This window comes from Oncorhynchus mykiss, chromosome 1, assembly GCF_013265735.2.
Source record: "Oncorhynchus mykiss isolate Arlee chromosome 1, USDA_OmykA_1.1, whole genome shotgun sequence".
In the NCBI taxonomy this organism is placed as follows: Eukaryota; Metazoa; Chordata; class Actinopteri; order Salmoniformes; family Salmonidae; genus Oncorhynchus; species Oncorhynchus mykiss.
In genome coordinates this window covers 53,955,628-53,972,004 of record NC_048565.1, presented here as the reverse complement: position 1 = coordinate 53,972,004, position 16,377 = coordinate 53,955,628, and the positions used below count along the sequence as shown (strand labels likewise).

Below are 16,377 nucleotides of genomic sequence, written 5' to 3'. Positions count from 1 at the left end.
GTTTCCGGTATGTGTGCCTGAAGCGCTGAAAAATATGGACACCTTGAGGGTGGCCGACTCATTTCTAAGGTAACAGGAAGATGGTTTTGCTCGTTGTGAAATTGTGTATTGTAAGCACATATAGATCACATGGCTATTGAGAGACATGAAAACCTAGGAGATCAGTGTTTTTTTTTACCCCCTTTTCATGGTATCCAATTGGTAGTTACAGTCTTGTCTCATCGCTGCAACTCCCGTACAACTCGGGAGAGGCGAAAGTCGAGAGACGTGTGTCCTCCGAAACACAACCCAACCAAGCCGCACTGCTTCTTGACACAATGCCTACTTAACCCGGAAGCCAGCCGCACCAATGTGTCGGAGGAAACACTGTACACCAGCGACAGTGTTAGCGTGCACTGCGTCCGGCCCGCCACAGGAGTCGCTAGTGCATGATGGGACAAGGACATCCCTGCAGACCAAATCCTCACCTATCCCGGACAATGCTGGGCCAATTGTGCGCTCCTCATGGGTCTCCCGGTTGCGGCCGGCTGCGACAGAGCCTGGACTCGAACCCAGAATCTATAGTGGCACAGTTAGCACTGCGATGCAGTACCTTAGACCACTGCACCACTCGGGAGGAAAACCTGAGAGATCTGAGGGAAATCTTCAGCTTTGCTAAGATCATCTTACAAATTATTCATGAAAACTGAGCTGTCCCTCCTACAATTAGCTGGCTACCTCTTAAATGCTCAAGACGTGCAAAAACAAAAGATAGGACAGGTGAATAAGATTGCAAATTTAAACTTTTATTTAAAATATAGTACAAGGATATTTTGAGTTTGGTGGGGCATGGACCTGTACATTATCAACAACAAAGCTGTATAAATTCAACGCCATGGCAACCTGCAAGCAAAACATCACATGACCTGTACTAGCCTGGGTGCCAGTCTTTTTATGCTGTACTGCCAACTCCTTGTCATTCATTGTCATGCCATAGAGCACAAAACAGACTGGCACTCAGGCTAGACCTACTGTATACAGTTTGGCCATGTTTGTGTCAATGTAAAAACTGATAGATCTCTTGAAGATTATTTCGTATGTCATTTTATACACAGGTAACTGCCAAATAAAGGAAACACCAACATCAAGCCTCTAGATTTCAGTCCAAAAATAAATCATAAGGAATAAGGTATCTATATCTGAGAGGAGAACGAGTTACTTCTCTAACAGAACACAGCGGGTGTTCTTTAATGGAAGCCTCTCAAATATAATCCAGTTAGAATCAGGAATTCCCCAGGGTAGCTGTTTAGGACCCTTGCTTTTTTACATGTTTTTGACTTTGAGTAAAGCCAGAGTGCCTATGTATGCAGATGACTCAACACTCAACAAAGAGCTGCAGTTAGTTTCAGAGTGGGTGGCAAGGAATAAGTTAGCCCTAAATATTTCTACAACTAAAATCATTTTATTTGGAACAAAACTCTCACTAAACCCTAAACCTCAACTAAATATTGTAATAAATCATGTGGAACTTGAGCAAGTTGAGATGACTGAACTGCTTGGAGTAACCCTAGATTGTAAACTGTCATGGTTAAAACATATTGATACAACAGTAGCTAAGATGGGGAGAAGTCTGTCCATAATAAATTGCTGCTCTGCCTTCTTAACAACACTATCATCAAGGCAGGTCCTACAGGCCCTAGTTTTGTCACACCTTGACTACTGTTCAGTCATACGGTCAGGTGCCACAAAAAAGGACTTTGGAAATGTACAATTGGCTCAGAACAGAGCAGCACGGCTGACCCTTGGATGTACACAGAGAGCTAATATTAATAATATGCATGTCAAGTCTCTCGTGGCTGAAAGTGGAGGAGAGATTGACTTCATCACTACTTTTATTTATGAGAGGTATTGACATGTTGAATGCACCGAGCTGTCTGTCTAAACTACTGTCACACAGCTTGGATACCCATGCATACCCCATAAGACATGCCACAAGAGGTCTCTTCACAGTCCCCAAGTCCAGAACAGACTATGGGAGGCACACAGTACTACATAGAGTCATGACTACATGGAACTCCTTTCCACATCAAGTAACTCATGCCAGCAGTAAAATTTGATTTAAAAAACATATTAAAAAAACACCTTATGGAACAGCGGGGACTGTGATGCAACACAAACATTGGCGCATACACACACACACGATAACATAAGCACTACACATACACATGGATTTAGTACTGTAGATATGTGGTAGTGGTGGAGTAGGGGCCTGAGGGCACACAGTGTGTTGTGAAATCTGTAAATGTATTGTAATGTTTTAAAAATGGTATAAACTGCCTTAATTTTGCTGGACCCCAGGAAGAGTAGCTAATAGGGATCCATAATAAATACAAATACACACACACACACACACACACACACACACACACACACACACACACACACACACACACACACACACACACACACACACACACACACACACACACACACACACACACACACACACACACACACACACACCCTTTAAACCCCTATTTCAAAATAATGGGCAACTGGGCATTTTATACATTACCCTTAGCACGATGTGATGTTTTAATTGCTTAATTAACTCAGGAACCACATAAGTGTGGAAGCACCTGCTTTCGATATACTTTGTATCCCTCATTACTCACGTTTCCTTTATTTTGGCAGTTACCAGTAGCTTCCACTAGCATACATTTAATTGGTTGTACTGTATAAGATTACATATGTACTGTATATAAAGTGCAAAAAGAAATTAAAACACTAAAAGTGAAGGCTTGGGCCTGAAGTGCTGTTTGGATGAGTGTGCAAAACATCCATGTGTAGAAACATACATCATCATCGGCACACGACCAGCTGGTTTAGCAACTAGATGCCTGATTCACACTAAAGGGCTAAGCCAAGCCTGGCCGAGCTGTACTGAGAGGCCTGGTTATACATCTATCACAGTTCCTGAAACCATGCTAGAAAGCACAATGTGAAAAGAAAATATCCAAGCTATAATAATATGTTGGTTCGACCCTACAGTGTGAATCAGGAAACAGGGTATCTGAGTTATGTTCATTAGAGCAAGGAAGGAAACCTTTCAAAATGTTTTGCAATGGAACAATAACATAAGGGTTCTCCTTCAAATACTCATTTTGATGTATCACATATGGGGATTCGCTAGGATCACCAATACTCTTGGAAGGGCCAATAGAAATCATATGTTGGAGACAAGAGTGGAAAATGAGATGAGCCCCTCATCTTCTTATAAGGAGCCACTCTCCAAGCCTATGGCCATTCTCGTTCATCTTCCCCTTGAGGACTATTGCTCTCTAGATCTCAGCATGACCCTGTTTCCTGCTTATTTGCGCTGAAGCGAACCGTGTAGGATATTTTTGCTGAGCGTAGCTCTTCAGACCCTGTTGAGAGGTTGAGTACTGAACGAAAGGTTTTTGCTTTGTGTCAATTGCTTTTCTACTTCTCAGTGAATACAGGATTTTTTTTTATGAATACAGGATTTTGAATACTTCTTCCTTCAGATACATTGCCTGCTCTGTCTAGAGAGAGCCCACTTCCCACATCTATCCAGACTGACTTTCTGCACCCTGATAGAAGCAAAGACCGTGTGAGGGCCATGGGAGACCCCATCCCAAAAACGGTGACCACGCCATTTGGGGCGGGAGAGCTGACAAACCAATGAAATAGAGGGATGCCGTATGCTTTTTCAACTATGTTACCTACCCTCCCTTTTCCGTCTACACAGAGCAAGGGAATAGGGCCTCCCCCTCATTTTCGAGCCCCTCGATGGCCAGTGACTTTCAGGCAGCAGTTATACCCTACTCACAACCAGTCCTGGCAGGGTTTATGCAGGGTTTATACCCTAGCAAACAAAGCAATTCTCTACTCTCTCGGGGCATAGCTGGTGAGATTATTTTTTACATTTATTTTTTACATTTTAAGGAAAGAAATGCAGGTCTTCAACTCTTGAAAAAGAGGGCCAACCTCCTTATGCATTCTCTCTGTTTTACAGAAGTGGTATGACTAAACAGATCGTTTCGTCCTACACTGTGTTCCATGGTCTTATGCTCCTTGCAGGACTTTTTTGGACAGAGAGAAGGTCTGGTGGACCAACGCGTCAAACTTGTTGGCCTTCGTTAGCCAATACAGAAAGAACGGGAGAAACTCCCATTGCATAGGCATTGGCTTAATCTACCAACCAATCGTCACCCACAACACCTTCCCCTTAACCCTCCCCACTCTTTGCAGTCATGTGATTCTCCAAAATTTAATGATGACAAATACATTACTCAGTAGGTCACTCCCATAAAATTATATCGTCACTCCCACTAAGGCCAACTTTGAATCGTTGATATCCAAGGCTTATATTGCACCGTGCGCAATAGCCTAGGGATGAGGTTACTCAACCTGGGACATGTCTATTGTGCTTAAGATTCTTTCACAGCAGCTACTAGCCGCTGAGAAGCAATATTCCTCCATCTTTTGCTTTTGGCATCCCTAAAGTGAGTGTGTGGACAGTGCTCTACCAGCCACTGTTCACACCCGCATTCTGCCCCAGGGTTTTTCAGGCTAACCCTATACCTAACCCCATCCTTTGGTCCAGGTCGACAATTTATTTTTGTCGCACCTTGGAGCCTATAAGGGCGTTCCTGTTGTTGTCCAGTACACGCATTGCACATCTACTTGGATTGAACGAAGGCTCAGGCAAGGGTGTAATGCTTTCAATCATTTGGTTACCACCCTCGAAAGAGACATATCTCATTAAACTGAGATTTGCGCACCATGTTTTGGGCTTCCCCTCACTTTGTTATGAAGTTTTCCCAACAACTTGTTTCTGCAACTTCTTGCATGCGCACTTCCTCAGCTTCGGAGCCTCTTGAGGGTTGCTGATGTTGGGACTACCCTGGCTTCGGTGAGCATGTTTGCGATACGAGAGTTGGCCATATCACCATAGAGTATGTGATACATTGAAATTAGTATTTGAAAGAGAACTTAAGGTTACTTTTGTAACCCTGGTTCTCTGATATAAGTGAGATGTATCTCAGCATTTCACTGCTCACAAGAGTGCGAGGAGAAGCATGCTTGAGAATGACCAGAGGCCAGAAGAGTGGTTCCTTATAAGGAGTTAAGGGGGATCAGCTCCTTCGCCACTCTACCTGTGTCTCCAACAGATGCTTTTGGTTGGTCCTTCTGAGAGTAACAATAATAATAACAAAAAACTGAGATCAAAACAAGACAATGCGAGACTAGGCAAGGCACACAATTGGCCCAGCTTCGTCCGGGTTTGGCCATCATTGTAAATAAGAATTTGTTCTTAACTGACTTGCGTAGTTAAATAAAGGTTAAATAAAAAAAAATGGCCCGGCAGCAATGTTCCAACATCAAGTGGAAAGCGTTCCCAGAAGAGTAGAGGCTGTTATATCAGCAAAGGAGGAACAACTCCATATTAATGCCCATGATTTTGGAATGAGATGTTCGACGAGCAGGTGTCCACATACTTTTGGTCATGTACTGTATGACACAATGCATGAAAGGCTTTATCAATCTGTGCAATATATTGAGTTGTACAAATATAAGTCAATATGAACTACAGCTGAGAAGAGAAAAAACACAATTTTAAGGTTCCGTATTAAACCATTTAATAAGGCAGTTATAAATTGTGTGGTCACCATTTATTAATCATTACGCCCACATTTGTAAACCATTTACTAATAATTAGTAAAGTATTTTTGCAGTCCAGTGAGCACTATTTATACTTTATTAATATTTTATAAATATTTTGAGTGACCAGTGTAATTTCTCACAAAAAGATGGACATGCCATTGGTAGACATTCCTGCATGATTAATAAATGATGAGCAAGCGGTTTGTAAATGCCTTATAAATGCTTTATTATGGACCCTTAAAATAAAGTGTTACCAAAGCTATTTAAAATCCCCCTTATTTATTTTACAATTAAAAATATAACTTTTGTATCACTGCTCCTCCTTCCTTAACCGAACTTAGCACCACTGGGTCTCAAGTAGGATTCTCAATTTCCAGTATTTCTACCAAAATTCTCAAGTTTTCCAGAATTCCTGGTTGGAGGATTCTGGATTTCTTGCTTATACCCTCCTGATTCTGGGAATCTTTCAACCTGAATTTCTGGAAAACCTGGGGAATCTTTGGAAAGTTACCAGAATTTTGCAACCCTGATCTCAAGGTTTCATGCCTCGAAATATGAAATTACCTGAAGAAATAAAACTGAGCCTTTCCTTTTTTTATAGAGGAATAACAAGGCATCTTTTGTCATTTTAAAATGTAAGAAAATATAAGCACGGTTAGTTACACTTTATGACCTGCTTTTTAATATATAGTTCATAGTTGTTGTTTTATCTTGTAGGCCTATCTATAAGGTCTCTTAGTTATAAAAGCAAGTGTATTCAGCATCACAGTTATGTCTCATCAATTTGACAGGTGAGCAGAGAGAGAGAGTAGCCTGGTTCCAGGTCTGTTTGTGCTGTCTTATGGTCCAACGACCATAGTTGGCTATACAGCACAAACAGATCTGGGACCAGGCTAGAGAGGCTAGTGGGGTCGCCTGGTCGGTCTGTTCACCTGGTCGGTCTGTTCACCAGGCCATCTATTGGTGCTGGGACCCCTGAGGAGAGAGAAAGAGAGCGGTGGAGGGTAAAGGCCCAATGCAGACATTTTTATGTCAATATCAAATCATTTCTGGGTAACAATTAAGTACCTTACTCTAATAGATTTACATTAAAATTGGCAAAAAATAGCTTAGCAAAAAAACTGTGTTTTGTTTTTTGCTAGGACTGTCTGGGAGTGGTCTGAGTGGGGAAGGGAAAACTGAAAACTAGCTGTTATTGGCAGAGAGTTTTAGAAGTCTTTGTAATTGGCCTATTAACCAATTTACTGCATGGTGATGTCACAATGGAAAGCCGAAACTCCCGCCCATGCAAACCTGCTGATTAGAACATCCTATGTAGATTGTATTTTCAAAAAGAAACCATCAGGAAATAACACTGATCACATGGTTTAACACTTTTACAGTGTTCGTTTAACCAGCTGTTAATATTATACAAAACACAGGAAAACTGAATTTTTAGTGTACTGAGCCTTTAAAGCATGCTCAGAACTTGCACACAGCGTTATTATACCTAGAGTGTGCAATCCTATCTTTCCATTGATAGGCTGCTGTGACATTTTTGGCAAAGTGCCCTATAGGTTTTATAAATCTGTGACCTTACATCATCACTATTTGTTTTAGCTAAGCCCTGAATTTGGCACAGTTGCCTGGTAAACTATATACCTGGATAATTTCAGTTGGAACTTTATGATCATGCCTATAATAACAGCCTACACAGACCGCAAAAAACAACCGTAAATGGGATAAGATGTTTACATGCCACAGTATCCAGTCTAAGATCAGCATATATCCCAGGCATCTTATCCGGCTTTCCTACAGCCAGGATAAAAGCTTTTCGGGTTATTGTAAACCGGATATGATGTTTGTGTGTCAACTCGAAAACTGAATACTTGAGTATCCAGAATAATAAGGGAATATTGGTCTGCATGTAAACGTGGTCACTGTGATCAACTTACTGAGTTGGTTCTCTTGCGTTTCCAGCAGTCAGGGTTGAGTCTCTTCTGCTCGTCAGCCAGAGCCTTGGCCTCCATGGTGTACATCCTCCTTTCCTCGTTCTTCATCTTCTTCCACTTATCACCCAGGATTACACTGATGGCTCTGTATAGGGACACAAGGACATACTATAATTTCTACCATAATTCATTAATTAATTCAGTCACTCATGTGTGTGGAACTTTATTAATTACTGTGAGAGACAACACTCTTTTCTCTGCTACTGTAATCCTACCTGTGGCTCTGGTCTAAAGCAATAATCTACTCAGAGACGTTCCTAACATAGAGATCCTTTCATTTTGTAAACAATTTGTCAGAACAGGACGGATGTACTACTGACCATCCCCCCCAGAAAATTATGTTTTACACACATGCACACACACACGTTTGGTCTGCCTACCCACCTGTTATCCTTCCCAGGGTACATCTGTGTGTACTCCAACCTGTACTTCTTAGCGAAGAGCATGAAGGCGTTCATTGGCCGCTTGCATTTGGTGGGTGTGGCCCCGCCAGGGGCTGTCCCTGAGGTATTGCTCCTGTTTGATTTGCTGGTGGAGGAGGGGTGGAAGGAACTGGAGAGTTTCTCTGGGTCAGGGGAGACAGCGCCACTGCTGGACTGGGAGGTCCTACGCTGCCTGGCCATGCTGCTCAGCACATAGACAGCTGAAGAGTCCAGAGGGGTGAAGTCATAACTGGAGATGGATATGAAGAGATAGGGAAGATTAACACAATTTATATAATTTCACTAAAATCTTATCTACTGTGTCATACTGAGGCATTGATATTGTCTGAATAATATTCCGAATATTATTCTGTACCTCCTGAAGGTGTCGAAGACAACAGAGTCGTCACAGTTTATGGAGTCTCTGTGGCCTGGAGGAAGACATAGGTCCCCCACCTGCATCTCATAGCAGGGGATACCGTGCTGCACCACCGTCAGGCTGGGATAGAACGAGGACCAGCCTGGGACAGGAAGAGAAATGGAATTGTAAACATTTTTTTTAAATACACAAAAAATATGTACATCTGGCCTGTACTATAAAGCCCTATCACCATACAATCTCAAAGATGATCCTACCAATAGGCCATTGAACATCAAGAGCTGAACATTTGCTTAATCAATCTGATGATAGGGGCGGCAGGGTAGCCTAGTGGTTGGAGATTTGGACTAGTAACCGAAAGTTTGCAACTTCAAATCCCCGAGCTGACAAGGTACAAATCTGTCGTTAACCCACTGTTCCTAGGCCATCATTGAAAATAAGAATTTGTTCTTAACTGACTTGCCTAGTTAAATTAAGGTAAATAAAATATCTAGGATTTCAGAATAATACCGCCTGCATTTATCATTATGCACGCAGTTCCAGTTTGCCATGTTCCCTTAACTGATTCAGTTATCTTGTTAACAATTCAAAGACATTTCGTTCTTTTACCTTTGTTTTTCACAAAAAAGGGGTGATCAAATCTGCACTCCGCCGTTAAGAGGCCATCTTCTGGCGAGCCGGGGTCAAAGGTGAGTTTGAGGACAGCCTGGCCGTACGACACGTTCTCCTCGTGGGCCACTAGCTTCAGACCTTCCGAACCGTAGCTCTGTAAATCAATCAACATCCAGAGAAAAAAATGTGAGAGGGAGTCTAGCCAATCATATCAGATCTGGCGATTAGCAAGGGCATGTTCATAAGGCATCAAACGGAAGAAAACAAACAAACAGGGAGGGATTAGCTCGATTATTTTTTTGTTGCTGTAAAACATTTTGCTACCTTTCGGGCAGTGGACGGCATTATTCTCTCATCATCATCTGACTCGTCATCAGAGTCTCCCAGGTCCTCAGCCTCTTGCCACTCCTTGTTAGAACCCCTGTGGAACCGCAACCGGGTGCCTGAATAGGAGGATAACAGCAAAACATTTAGTCAAATAGAGTAAGTAGAGAGAGAGAGACAGAAATTTCTTCTTGCCTTGAGACTTGACTTTTGATGCTTCTTATTGATACATCCTTACTTACCAAGAAGAACAAACCGTATTGGCCTGTCATACTGCTGTCTAAACACCAGAGGCTGATATTTCCCTATGAATTTATGTTCACTCTGGATTAAGTTAGCAACTCACACAGAGGAAACACAGGCTTAAAAAAAGAATATATTTAATATAACACTTTTCATTACAGCTCAACTGAACATTAAACATGAAATAAAGGGACTTTATTATTTTGGTTTCCGTCAGCCACAATGGTGGTCAAGACGATAGATGGAATATGAAAATGTATGTCATTTTTGTTTTGTTATTAAAGGTTAATAGATTACGTTATTACGAAAACATTGTAATGTGAAGAGTTTTCCTAGTACATGTTTGATGTTTATTTATTTATTTACCTTTAGGCAAGTCAGTTAAGAACAAATTCTTATTTTCAATGACGGCCAGTGGGTTAACTGCCTGTTCAGGGGCAGAACGACAGATTTGTACCTTGTCAGCTCGGGGGTTTGAACTTGCAACCTTCTGGTTACTAGTCCATCGCTCTAACCACTAGGCTACGCTGCCGCCCCATTGTACGTTGTATGGAAAATATCCAAATCAAAGAGAATGTTTTGGGGAAGATTAAATGTTAAGTTAGTTGTCTAAAATTGGATTTGAATCAAATCTAGACCTTGCCTCATTAACTTGGTACGCCCAGAAAATTGCCCTAAAGGCGGTTACGCCCACTTCTGACCCAAGGGTATAAAACCTGTGAGTATAGAATTTACAGGAAGACTACCTGACCCAAGCTGCAGCAAGGTCTAAAAAGTCAACAAACCCAGAACAAGTTTGAAGACAAAGAAATCATTTTCTACCCAAGCTACGGATGAGTAGCTGTGTCTAAGCAGGTGAATTCAAGTCGAACCACCTAGCCTCCATCTCCCATCGAATTGTGGTATCTAAAGGGTTTCATTCCTATGCTGTGAGCTCTGAGCTACAGAGCTGTCTGTCCTCAGAAGACCCCTTCCAGAGCAAAGGGTGAGGGAACAGACTCCTAAGCCAAAAGGACATTGACATCGGGAGGACAGTCAGAGAGGTGCGCCGGAGTAGTGCGTCATCGAGCAGCCTGGACGGTCCACACAGAGAATCCTCTGAGATCATCCCCACGTAATTACATCATTATATTCTGACCCATAAGAGCGACAGTTTGGGGCAAGGCTAGGGTTAGAATAGCATAACTGACAAATTCACCCAAATGTATATTTCTCGTGTACTTTCTTTTTTCTCTCTCTTGAAATCCCCATTGTGGGTAACACACGCCATAGTGTGTTGGCCCATTATACTAAGTTCTAATCAATAGCCGATAATGTGCTTTGTCTATGTGTATCTTTTATTATAATTTTAGCTTTTTAGTAAATAAATATTCAACTAAGATTGGTGTGGTACAAACTCATTGGTGAGACCCGGGTCCGTGCAGATTCACGGGCTATACAACGTTCAGAACGAGATTGGTAGAGGCAACTGGTTAATTAGCGGCTGTTGTAAAAATCGATATTCTGATATTCTTTGAGTTAATTCGGGAAATAGAAACTCAATAAAAACTAGTTTTCCCATGGTGCCCCAGGTTAATGAGTTAATCATTGCTTGATTCAGTTAATCACGCAATTAGAAACTTTAATCATTCGATGAACAACAGTCGTCACATTAACTAATACAACGTCACGACACAGTGGACAGGTGGATGGCCTAGCCATTGACTGTAAGGCAGATGTTTCCAGCACTGATGACCTGCTTGGGTGTCCCAATAAGCATAGCCTCAATCTTACTACTGATCAACTGGAGGAAGTTCTCTTTCATCCATGCCATGCCACATATCTGTGATATGTTGCCTGATACAGTCCTGAATCCAGACTGCACAGCCACTTGTTATCAATGTGTTAGCTAGGCTTTTTCCACAAGTAAAATGTAAATGCACTCAAGGCCATAATTCTAGGAAAAGCTTATCAATTTCTCTCTGTGTATGTGTGTGTGTGCGCGCCTGCGTGCATCCATACCTTTCAGGAAACAGTGCCAGGCAGTTAAGGGCCAGGAGTTAGACCAACCCATGTCCTCATCATCAGAGAATGATGACATAGAGAACACACCAGACTCTGACTCACTGCTGGCCTGAATGGGGGATGTTCAAAAAAAGAGAAACATATTATTATTATTATATTCAGCCCCCTTGAACTTTGCGACCTTTTGCCACATTTCAGGCTTCAAACATAAAGATATAAAACTGTATTTTTTTGTGAAGAATCAACAACAAGTGGGACACAATCATGAAGTGGAACGACATTTATTGGATATTTCAAACTTTTTTAACAAATCAAAAACTGAAAAATTGGGCGTGCAAAATTATTCAGCCCCTTTACTTTCAGTGCAGCAAACTCTCTCCAGAAGTTCAGTGAGGATCTCTGAATTATCCAATGTTGACCTAAATGACTAATGATGATAAATGCAATCCACCTGTGTGTAATCAAGTCTCCGTATAAATGCACCTGCACTGTGATAGTCTCAGAGGTCCGTTAAAAGCGCAGAGAGCATCATGAAGAACAAGGAACACACCAGGCAGGTCCGAGATACTGTTGTGAAGAAGTTTAAAGCCGGATTTGGATACAAAAAGATTTCCCAAGCTTTAAACATCCCAAGGAGCACTGTGCAAGCAATAATATTGAAATGGAAGGAGTATCAGACCACTGCAAATCTACCAAGACCGGGCCGTCCCTCTAAACTTTCAGCTCATACAAGGAGAAGACTGATCAGAGATGCAGCCAAGAGGCCCATGATCACTCTGGATGAACTGCAGAGATCTACAGCTAAGGTGGGAGACTCTGGCCATAGGACAACAATCAGTCGTATATTGCACAAATCTGGCCTTTATGGAAGAATGGCAAGAAGAAAGCCATTTCTTAAAGATATCCATAAAAAGTGTCGTTTAAAGTTTGCCACAAGCCACCTGGGAGACACACCAAACATGTGGAAGAAGGTGCTCTGGTCAGATGAAACCAAAATTGAACTTTTTGGCAACAATGCAAAACGTTATGTTTGGCGTAAAAGCAACACAGCTGAACACACCATCCCCACTGTCAAACATGGTGGTGGCAGCATCATGGTTTGGGCCTGCTTTTCTTCAGCAGGGACAGGGAAGATGGTTAAAATTGATGGGAAGATGGATGGAGCCAAATACAGGACCCTTCTGGAAGAAAACCTGATGTAGTCTGCAAAAGACCTGAGACTGGGACGGTGATTTGTCTTCCAACAAGACAATGATCCAAAACATAAAGCAAAATCTACAATGGAATGGTTCAAAAATAAACATATCCAGGTGTTAGAATGGCCAAGTCAAAGTCCAGACCTGAATCCAATCGAGAATCTGTGGAAAGAACTGAAAACTGCTGTTCACAAATGCTCTCCATCCAACCTCACTGAGCTCGAGCTGTTTTGCAAGGAGGAATGGGAAAAAATGTCAGTCTCTCGATGTGCAAAACTGATAGACATACCTCAAGCGACTTACAGCTGTAATCGCAGCAAAAGGTGGCGCTACAAAGTATTAACTTAAGGGGGCTGAATAATTTTGCACGCCCAATTTTTCAGTTTTTGATTTGTTAAAAAAGTTTGAAATATCCAATAAATGTCGTTCCACTTCATGATTGTGTCCCACTTGTTGTTGATTCCTCACAAAAAAATACAGTTTTATATCTTCATGTTTGAAGCCTGAAATGTGGCAAAAGGTCGCAAAGTTCAAGGGGGCTGAATACTTTCGCAAGGCACTGTACATTGCCCTGAATGAAGCATGCCCATCAGGGTTGGCCAAAGCCACTTCAATTCAGTTCATCAAGGAAATTCCTAAATGAATTTCCAATCCATAGATAGAACATTTGAATTTCAGTGAGGGATTTCAGTTTACTTCCTGAATTGACTAAACTAAAATGGAATTGACCACAATGAACACAAATGGTCATACATAATCTTGTAGTAAATAGTCTAGGTGACGTGACACGTACAAAAACATTTTATTCATTCATTCAGTATAGAAGTGGAGAGGGTGATAGGGTCCACACACAGGAAATGGTTGAACTGAAAGGTAAATGGTGAAAGGTCGTACTCTGACACGTCTGCTGCGCTCCCTAAGGTGACCCCTAGAGGGGCTGGGTGCACTGCTAGCCAGGGGAGGTCGGGCGTAAGAATGTAAACTACGACTGGTGGCAAAGATGTGCATAGGAGACGACCTGATGAGAGGAATAAAGAGAAATACATATCAATCATCAATACATTAACAATCTAACACCATCACTTTGCCCGTCCATGAGACGACCTGATAAGGAGAAATACAGATATACATATCAAATTCGACATATCAAACATAAACCTAATGCTTTGTTGATGTGTGGCTCTATCTGTGTGTCTGTCTGTGTGTGTATGTGTGTGTGTGTACCACGTGCCTTTGTGTGACATGCATGTGTATTGTGTACCACGTGTGTGTATGCTACAGTAAATGAGTGTGCATATGCGTTGTCAACCCCTAAACACAACAGGTACCTCTTGATGGGAGGAGGCTCCTGCAGTAGGGGGCTCTGAGGGCTGGTGGCGATGTTAGCTAGCTCAGTCAGCCAATTGGTGTGAGGGTAACCAGCTATACAGTCCTGATGTGACACCCCAGTTCCCACATGGAACAGCACCAGAGAGGACTGGTTCTCCTCTACCTCCTGCAGCTCTGGCAGGTCATCTGGAGCGGGAGGGGAGTGAGGTTGGTCAGGGTTGTGCTTATAAGTGTTCAGAATATAATTAAATAGAACATTCCTGTCCTTTATGGTAACACTTTACATTGCAGTCTTATACCTGTATACTGTGTGTGTGTGTGTGTGTGTGTGTGTGTGTGTGTGTGTGTGTGTGTGTGTGTGTGTGTAGACCTATTACATAATAGCAGATATTTACCATACTCCATGGGAGTAGGGGGGCAGCCAGGTGATGAGGACAGAGCCTCATTGCATTTCAGAAGATCAAAAGAGTCTTCCATTCTATTTGCATCCATCTTGTTTTCCTCAACTTGTTCAGTCTTATTAACTTCCCATAACATATTACGCCATGTCAGCTGGAAAGTCTGTAGACAGCCACTGGAGACAACGATAAATTACAATTTCAGAATCTGACCACAACAGGTATAAAACATACAAAATTCCGAATTAATATTATTTGAATTATTTGGTTAAACGCTAGGCCTATGTAATTTATGTTTGCATTGAATATTAATAGGTGAATAATAAAATGCACTGGTTAAAAAGCATAGTTGACTGCATTATTCTACAATTACGAATCCCATTTCCTGTGGCAATAACACATTATGGCCATAATAAATCAAATCAAATCTACAGGTCATTACATTGGGGATAAAATGCCTCCATATAACAAAGTCCTTTGTCTGTGTAGACTAGATAAAGAACAGTCATGTGATCATATGCGTGCAGCCCTTGTTTATAAACTTGAGGAACTTCGCGCACGCGCACCAGAGCTCATTCATTCATAACTGCATAACAAGCACTGGTCAATAACGCTGTTATGATCATACAAAAATTCACAAAATATCGAGAGAAAATAGCAATATTATTTCATAGATAAAGGCGAATTGAGAAATATCAACGTGGCATGCCACCTAGTCTGAGCAATGTAGGCTACATTATAAAGGATCAGCTGAAGACAATAACAAGCTTTCTGCTTCGTAGCTGTGGCCAAATGAAATGTAGCCATTTTTTTTAGGTTATCGTAGAAACTTAAATTGTAAAGTTAAGATTATATCTAATGTTAGGCTTTATTATATTTATTTATTTATTCTAGATATGGCTTTCTAGATATCCGATAACTAATCTTGCGCAATTAATTTCTTGACATTTGTATTCTTGGAAAACTAGCTAAAACATAGAATGACACTTATTACTCTTAGAAATGTGAAACGTTAACATAGCCTATAGCCAACTGTCCAATTACTTTTTTCTATAATGCAATATGTTATTGTGTTGAGTGCTGTCACAAGGGAATAAGCTTTCTTGTCTAATAGTTAGAAAATAACCAAGCTCACTTGTAAACAAAAGAATGTCAACAAGTTCAGACACGACACCGCTTGCGCCCCACTGTTCGAGATTGTCAAATGAATGAACCGAAAATGTACATCGAGTCCGAAGTTTTTTCCCGAAACATTGTTTTACTACCTTTAAAGCAGGCTGTATTTGTCACTATATTGATATATAGCTAGCAAGCTGCTAGCCTAGCAAGCTAATGTTACAACCAAAATAACAAACATAACAATGAACAAAATATATCTAGAATAAATTGTCAATCGACATCGAACGGTAGAATGACAACTGTCCCACTCCACCAAACTATACGCGCTGAATAAAGAAAATTACACTGCTTATTTCTCAAGATTAGTTAGACGTTTGTTTCTTAGAAATCTGTTATTTTACCAAACCTGTCGCCATCAAGTAACTCTCTGGCTTCATTGAAGGGGTAGGAATACTTCCAAAACCGGTCATCTATTGGTGGATAAAAACGTCAGTAAAGTTAATCTCTAATCGTTATTGGTGGGTTCATGACGGCAATAAAAGGGCCTGGTTTGGTTTGTTAATCAAACGCCCATTGGCTGAATGTGCACGTCCGTTATTTCCCAGAAACAGATGATTGGTCATAACAAGGAGAATACAATTAATCCTTTGTTATTGAAACTCACAGGAATGTTCTTATATTATCTCTGTT

At 41.3% G+C, this 16,377-nt stretch overlaps 1 protein-coding gene across 3 annotated transcripts; it reads right to left on the bottom strand.

Moving 5' to 3' along the window:
- Positions 1–5,501: 5,501 nt before the first annotated feature.
- LOC110525297 (HMG box-containing protein 1) lies at positions 5,502–16,210 on the bottom strand. 3 transcript variants are annotated; one of them, XM_036980382.1, is made up of 11 exons: positions 16,089–16,210; positions 14,566–14,744; positions 14,170–14,356; positions 13,736–13,859; positions 11,643–11,754; positions 9,399–9,517; positions 9,072–9,228; positions 8,460–8,604; positions 8,046–8,333; positions 7,605–7,746; positions 5,502–6,645 (listed from the first exon to the last, which is right to left on the bottom strand). In XM_036980382.1, exons 2-11 carry the CDS (start codon positions 14,705–14,707, stop codon positions 6,628–6,630), a joined length of 1,434 nt encoding a protein of 477 aa, XP_036836277.1. In that variant the 5' UTR covers positions 14,708–14,744; positions 16,089–16,210; the 3' UTR covers positions 5,502–6,627. The 3 variants fall into 3 exon arrangements, with proteins under 3 accessions (XP_036836277.1, XP_036836282.1, XP_021461009.1); XM_036980387.1 differs by having other exon boundaries at positions 16,094–16,174; XM_021605334.2 differs by having other exon boundaries at positions 15,704–16,101.
- Positions 16,211–16,377: the final 167 nt, after the last annotated feature.

Bases quoted from the DNA above. Each gene is read 5' to 3' on its own strand.
- LOC110525297 (XM_036980382.1), bottom strand. From the start codon at position 14,707: ATGTTATGGGAAGTTAATAAGACTGAACAAGTTGAGGAAAACAAGATG. The intron at 11,755-13,735 runs GTACGACCTTTC...TCCCCCATTCAG, and splicing joins AGCGCAGCAGACGTGTCAGA to GCCAGCAGTGAGTCAGAGTC. The intron at 7,747-8,045 runs GTGGGTAGGCAG...GTCCCTATACAG, and splicing joins TACCCTGGGAAGGATAACAG to AGCCATCAGTGTAATCCTGG.